Source organism: Lampetra fluviatilis, chromosome 21 (genome assembly GCF_964198595.1).
Source record: "Lampetra fluviatilis chromosome 21, kcLamFluv1.1, whole genome shotgun sequence".
Classification (NCBI taxonomy): domain Eukaryota; kingdom Metazoa; phylum Chordata; class Hyperoartia; order Petromyzontiformes; family Petromyzontidae; genus Lampetra; species Lampetra fluviatilis.
Genome location: NC_136295.1, coordinates 11,813,633 through 11,820,713, shown reverse-complemented (window position 1 = coordinate 11,820,713; position 7,081 = coordinate 11,813,633). Strand labels below are relative to the sequence as shown.

The 7,081-nt window shown below is 54.9% G+C and overlaps 1 protein-coding gene across 1 annotated transcript; it reads left to right on the top strand.

Annotated features, from left to right (window-relative positions):
- The first annotated feature begins 1,189 nt into the window (after positions 1-1,189).
- Positions 1,190-6,576, top strand: LOC144938074 (uncharacterized). The gene is made up of 2 exons (XM_078865767.1): positions 1,190-1,958; positions 6,323-6,576. Exons 1-2 carry the CDS (start codon positions 1,190-1,192, stop codon positions 6,574-6,576), a joined length of 1,023 nt encoding a protein of 340 aa, XP_078721893.1.
- The last annotated feature ends 505 nt before the right edge of the window (positions 6,577-7,081 follow it).

The window sequence follows — 7,081 nt, the reverse complement described above, 5'->3', positions numbered from 1 at the left end:
GAGTTCTCACGCCGCTCTCACCTCGCTCCTGGGGACGCGACCACAAAGCCCAGCGGAGGTTGCGCCTCCAGCCACCACAGCCGCCGTCGCTGTAACGAATCGACGACGCGTGGCCATCATTGGTGTGGCTGTGTTTGTTTATCCGGAGGAGCCTCGCCGAGTTTTGCGCGAGGAGCCTACTGCTCCTTACCCCCGCACCTCCGATTCGCAGGGTTGGCTGCGTACGGCGCGAAAGAAGTCCAGCGTACACACCACTTACCACGCGTCCCGTAACATTCCGTAGCGGTGGCAGCGGCTCCCTTTGCCCTGTCTGGCTCCTCTCTGCCCCGGTAGGGGCCGCTACGCGCTCGGCGTTGAGGCAGCCCTGGGCTGAGCAGGGCAGAGGGGTGCCCCCACCCCCTCCTCCTCCTCCACCTCGTCTCCCCGCCCCGCCCCTCCACTTCCCCCCCCCTCCACCTTCATCCCTCCGCCCCTCCCCTCTCCCGCTGGGGGCGAGGGGGAGGGGGGCACGGCCTCGCAAACGCCACGCATCTCGAGCGCCCGGGCAGAGCGCGAGTGGCCAGAGTGGCGCACGTGACCGGGGAGATTCACCATTTCACCCCCCCCCCCGCTGCCCAACCCCTCCCCTCACCCCCCCTCCACCTCCCCTCCCCCTCCCACCTCCACCCTTGCGCCTGCCGTCAAAACTAAAAAGCGACCCGCATGGGTGCTGCAGCGTTCACAGCCATAATTCATAGTCCGCACCGAGCACAGCGCGGCTGCTGCTGCTGCGGCGGTGGTAAGAGCGTGAGTCGGCGAGCGAGTGAGTTAGTACCCCAGGTAGTAGCCGAGTCGGTACCGGTGGGGTGGAGTGGGTGGGTGGGTGAGTGGGTGGGGGGAGGACACGCGAGCCAGACCTGCTGGGAGAACTCCGTCAGCTCGTGGTCGTCGCGCGACCACAAATCACGGCCGTGCGGGGGAGCGGAGGGGGTCAATAAACGAGCCGAGTCGCGGGGGTCGCGCTCGGGACGATTTACACACTCGCCCCCCTCGCTCGCGCTCCACGCGCACGCGATTTACACACTCGGGCCGCTTTTACGCACTCGCCAGATTTACGATACGCGCGCACACTCACGGACACACGCGCGCGCGCGCACGCAGTTACGCACGCAATTTACGCACGCACTTAACGCGACTTACGCTCCGCGCGATGAGTTCGTATTTCGTGAACTCGTTCGCTTCTGCGCGTTACCCGAGCGGGGGTCCTGACTACCCCCTCATTCCGGGGTACGGGGACCCCGGTGATCCGGGTGACGCGGGACCCGTGGGACCCGCGGGAGAGGGCTCCTACGGAGATGCGAGGTGCGGGTTCGACTACAGCGGCATCGACCTGAGCTTGCGGCGACCGCACGGAACTCAGCTGTGCGGCGCGGGACTTGTCAACGGTGGTGGTGGTAGTGGCGGTGTTGGTGGCGGTGTTGGTGGCGGTGTTGGTGGTGGTGGCGGTGACTACCACAGCCAATCCGGGCGACACAGGGATCGACTTTCTTGTGCCGGCGGCGGCATCGGCATCAACAACAACAGCATCAACAACAACAGCATCAACAACAGCAGCATCAACAACAACAACAGCAGCAGCAGCAGCGGCGTCAGCTGTACGGACATCAGCAGCATCAACAACAGCAGCAGCAGCAGAAGCAGCAGCAACAGCAGCTACATCAGCAAGGCGGAGAGCTATTCACGGAGTCCAGTGGGCGGTGGTGGTGGAGTTGGTGGTGGAGTTGGTGGTGGTGGAGTTGGTGGTGGAGTTGGTGTTGTGGAGACTCTGCGAGATTCTGCCCTCCCGGCAAACGGCGGCCCCGTGTTGCCTGCGGCGAGGCAGCAGCAGCAGCTGCAGCTGACGGGGGAGAAGCCGCCTCGTGATGGCGAGGAGACGCCGCAGATTTACCCGTGGATGAAAAAGTTGCACCTCAACCACGGTGAGGGCGCGTGGAGGACGGTGGCTGCTGCTGTTGTTGTTGTTGTGGAGGCTGTTGGTTGCTGCTGTTGCTGTTTATTGGTAGTGTTGTTGTTGTTGTTGGTGGTGATGGAGTTGTGGGGAGCGGTGGTGCAGCGGTTAGCGCTACGCTGCGCTATGAACCTGGCGACCTGGGTTCGATTCCCGCTCACGGTCAACACCGGTGACGATTATCTCTGAACCGGTCCTGGGCCTTCCCTAGGTCGACTCGGCCTCAAATGAGTACCTGGTGCGGTGTGTAAACATCGCCACTGGGGGAGACAAAGGCGGCCGGGCGTGGTGTTGACCCCCCCCCCTCGTGTGCCGTGCCGGCCTTCATAGGTGCTCGCTAACAGCACTTGCCCCAACAGTATGTTACAGACTACACGGGGGACCTTTGTCTTTGTTGTGGCTGGAGGGTGTTTGTGTTTGTGTGTGTCGCTTGTCAATATTGTCGCTTGTTGGTGGGCAGTCTTTATAAACGTTGACGATGTTGTCTGGTGGTGGTGGTGGCGCTGATATTGTAGGTGTTGTTAATGTCGTGTTTTGTATTGGTGTCGGTTGGTGTTGTTCGTGATGTCGTTGTTGTCATTGCTGTCAGCGTTGTTGTCCATGTTGCTGTTTGCTCGTGTTGTCGATGTTGCTGTTGTCCATGTTGTCAATGTTGGTGGTGTTGTCCATGTTGGTGGTGTTGTCAATGTTGCTCGTGTTGTTGTTTATGAGAGGCAAGCGGGCACGACACGTAAGCAATGGGGGCCTAGGAGGCGAGAGGGCTCGGCTCATCCTCTGCGGCTCCACAGCTCCACACCCTCTCTCCCCTCTCTCCAGAACTCTCTAACCCTCTCGCCACCTCGACTCTCTACTAGTCCGTGCCTCCTCGTGGACTGACTAAGCTATCTCTCTAGTACTCGGCCTCCACTCTCTCGACGTCTCTCCCGCGGGGGGCTCTGAGCTCGAGACACTGCTGCCCCCCTCTGTATCACACTCGATGTGGCTGCATCCACAACCTCATCGATTCCCAACTCTCGAGTTTGCTGTGGCCTAGAGAAGCCCGGGTAGGCAACACGCGGCTCTTCTAAGCCACCGGTCTCGTTAGTCACCGCGCAGTGCAATGCGGCTCTTGAACGATTGAGTTGGGGTTTGTGTTTTAACGCAACAACAAAAAACGGCACGTCTCGTTATTTTGGTTGTCTGACCCCCTGGGGGCTATATTCTATACTCCTCTCGATCGCACTCTTTCTTTTAATCTCTCTTCTCGAGCTCAGAACTTTCTCTCGCTCTACCACAAATAGCACAAAATGCCCGACAACATCCGTTAAAATCACCGTGGCTTTGAAAACAAAACACACATTTTTACTAGGCAACGTTTCGGGCAATGGACCTTCGTCACAACCTATAGAGAGGCACTCTCTCGATTCCACCCCACCCACCCTGTGTTCCACTCTCTCTTATCCACCTCTCAGGAGTCCACTCTGCTCTAGATCTACCTCTAACCCTCCAACAAAGACGGCGGTAGTCACCGCATCGCACGGCGCTTTCAGATGCGTTTCTGCGACCGTCTGGAACGCTTTTCCTTCCGATGTTCGGACGTCACCGCAGCTATGCACTTTTAAATCATCCAGATTGACAAACTAATTCCTTGAAAACCGCTTATTTTTCTGCGTTTAGTTTCCCGTCCTTCCCCCGCACCTCCGATTAGCGCCGCTGGCTACGTACGGTGCCGAAGAAGTTCAACATCCATGGCCCACTCTGCCTCTCTCACTCGTGCGCCCATCTTCTCTCGACTCCTCTCAGTGACCACGGCGCTCTGTGCAACAGCCTCGGCCCTCACCGCCCAAACACTGCCACGAACTCCGCTCACCGCCTTCAACTCGCCTGGCCGTGCCGGAACCCGCGCACTCCATCTCTCACCACCTCATCCCCCGTCTCATCCCTCACCCCATCCCTCACCCCATCCCTCACCCCATCCCTCACCCCATCCCTCACCCCATCCCTCACCTCATCCCCCATCTACCCCAGCTCCACCACAGTGGGTCAGTGGCAGGGTAAAGTGTGGCTACCACCATTTAGATGGGCGGCCACGGTGGCTAGGAGATGTTAACTACCTCGCCTGGTATGCAGGAGGTCGTGGGGTCGAAACCCGACCCTGACGCCTGCTGCTGTATGCTTGGAGTTTGCGTGTCTCTCTCCCCGTGGTCGCGTGGATTTTCTCCGTGTCCTCTGGGTTTTCTTTCCACATTTAGAATCAACGTGCTTTTCGATTGTTCGGCTGCTATCAATTTGCACGCGATAAGCCACTAGCGTTGAACTATCATTTGTGGTGGCCAGGTCGTTTCTGAAAAAAAATCTACATAGCTCAGTGGGGCCTTAGCTGGGAAAATAAAATAGTTGTATAGTTTTACTATGTATACAGTATCAACATGTATGACATTTACAAATATATATACTGTGAATAGATTCCCATCAGGCACTATGGTGTAAATGAGTGTTGTCTACGACGTTTGTTATCCACCGTCTCTCAGGTCTGTCTGTGTGCGAAGAAAAAGGGCCATTCCTCGAAACGTCGGCAGTTACATAGTTATTACAATTTCAAGGGCCACACACTGTTACTGACGAATGTGTTGAGGTGTTCTCTTCAAAATATAAAATATACAGCGTGCTTCAAACAAATGTTTAACACTGTAACGCGATCGCGATTGTAATGTTGTAATGTTAATAGCTTAAAACAGTCGAGGAGGCTCCACTTGTTCGCCATCGTCGTCAACGCGTGCCCTGGAATCTTCTCCAGGTGGTCTCCAGAGCCCGATGGCGGCACATTTCTTGTGGCATTGTTGTTGCAAATCCTCCGAAGTGTTCACATGTTTTTGAAGCACCCTGCATCGTGTCAAAGGGCAGCGTAATGAGGGGAGCGGTGGCGCAGTGGTTGTTAGCGCACTGCGCGACACCAAAGTTCGATTCCCGGCCGCGGCCAACATTCTAATCAACCCGTACACTGACCAGACGTGGTGAAGTTTAGTCAAACAATCTCCACGATTGTGGGAAGGCCTTCATCCAGCGGTGGATCGGCAAGGCGATGTCAATCGTTATGAGGACAGATGCCATGTGTGCTATACTCTTTGTTTTTTTCGGTAAAGTCACGTACGTAAAAAATAATAAAATAAAATAAATGAAAAAACAACTAAATTAAATCACGACGTTTCGGGCGCAACACAAACGTCCTTCTTCAGGTGGGGGACAACGTAGCGAAAGCACAACCGCTTAAGTGTGTCTCAGAGATGGCTGTGACGAGGAGTTATATAATTTGCGCTTTCGCTAAGTTGTCCTCACCTGAAGAAGGACGCTTGTGTTGCGCCCGAAACGTCGCGATTTAATTTAGTTGGTTTTTTTCCATTTATTTTATTTTATTATTTTTTACCTACGTGACTTTAACGAAACAACCAAAGAGTATGAATCCTTGCAGTCACGAAAACTTCAAATCTAGAAGACACGTGTGCTCTTGTTATGGGGGATTTGCTAGCTGAGTGCTGTAGGGTGTCCGAGTTGGTTCGCCGCTTGTGGCTGCTTTGTTACGCAGCAGGTAGAACGCGAATTTACTTACTCATCAGCACATTCGTCGTTAACACTGTAGCCTCACAACAGGACATTCTATAATTGGCCGACGTTTCGTGGAAGGTGCCTTCGTTCACGTGCACACGCACACGTGCACACACCGAGGTTTCCAAACCTCCAGTCCTTGCCACCCACCACCACCAACCACTCTGCTCCACCTTTCCGCGGTTACCAATTAATTACCAATTGGGATACGAATTAAGGGTCACGCTGCACGCGCCCGATGGTTGTTGTTAAAACACGTGCCACGTGACCAGTCGACCAATTAACGCCACGTGTGTGTGCGCGCGCACGCATGAACACGTGGTACACGCACAGCCTGAGCGCTCAAGCTTAATGTAGATCGGCTCTCTCTCTCTGTATTTCAATCGCATCTCTGCAGAGCAACAGAGTGCGAATCGAACTCTGGCCGCTGGGTTCAGTAGCACAGTGCGCCCACCACCACTTCGTCACCGCTCTACATATTCGCACACACGACACACACGCGTGTGTGTGACGATTATCTCAACCGATCCTGGGCCTCCTCAAGGTCGACTCGGCCTCGAATGAGTTTACCTGGTATGTTGTGTAAACATCACCGCGTGGCGCTGACCACCCACCCCCGCGCGTGCCGTGCCGGCCTTAGTAGGTGCCGTTCGCTGACAGCACCGCCCCCCCCCCCCAACGGTCTGTTGAAGGCCTACACGGGGGGACCTTTGTCTGCGTATACAAACTTGCCTTTGTGACGTGTCCGCGCAGACGGGATATCCGGTCCGGAAGGGAAACGCTCGCGCACCGCCTACACGCGCTACCAGACGCTGGAGCTGGAGAAGGAGTTCCACTTCAACCGCTACCTGACGAGGCGACGCCGCATCGAGGTGGCGAACGCGCTCTGCCTGAGCGAGCGCCAGATCAAGATCTGGTTCCAAAACCGGCGCATGAAGTGGAAGAAGGACAACAAACTGAAGAGCCTCAGCATGGCGGCCGGGCAGGGAGGCATGTACCAGGGTTGAGGGGGGGAGGGGCAGCAAGGCAGGAGGAGGACTAAGAACTTCGGTGGAACCCTCTGGTGTGCGCGCCGTCGACTCATTCGCTCCTTCATTCGTTCGTCCGTCCGTTCGTTCGTTCATTGATTAACTTTATTGAGAAGCAGGTGAGAGAGAGACTCATGACCCAGGACTTTATTTTGCTCACTCGATTATTATTCTTTTTTCTTAGGTTTTTTCGGTAAAGTCACGTAGGTAAAAAATTTAAATTAATAAAAGTAAAATAAAAATCAAATAAAAATGTTACCTACGTGACTTTACAGAAAAAAAACCTAAGCATATGAATCCTTGCAGTCACGAAAGCTTCAAATCTAGAATTATTCTTTTTATTACCGAAACGCTTCTTGCTTGGCTGGCTTGGCTGGGTTCGAGTCGGGATTCTCGGTGTAAGGCACTACCACTAGAGTACAGGGTATGCCGGTGGAATATATAATAATCATATTATTCTACCCTATAGTTTTCTAATACGATA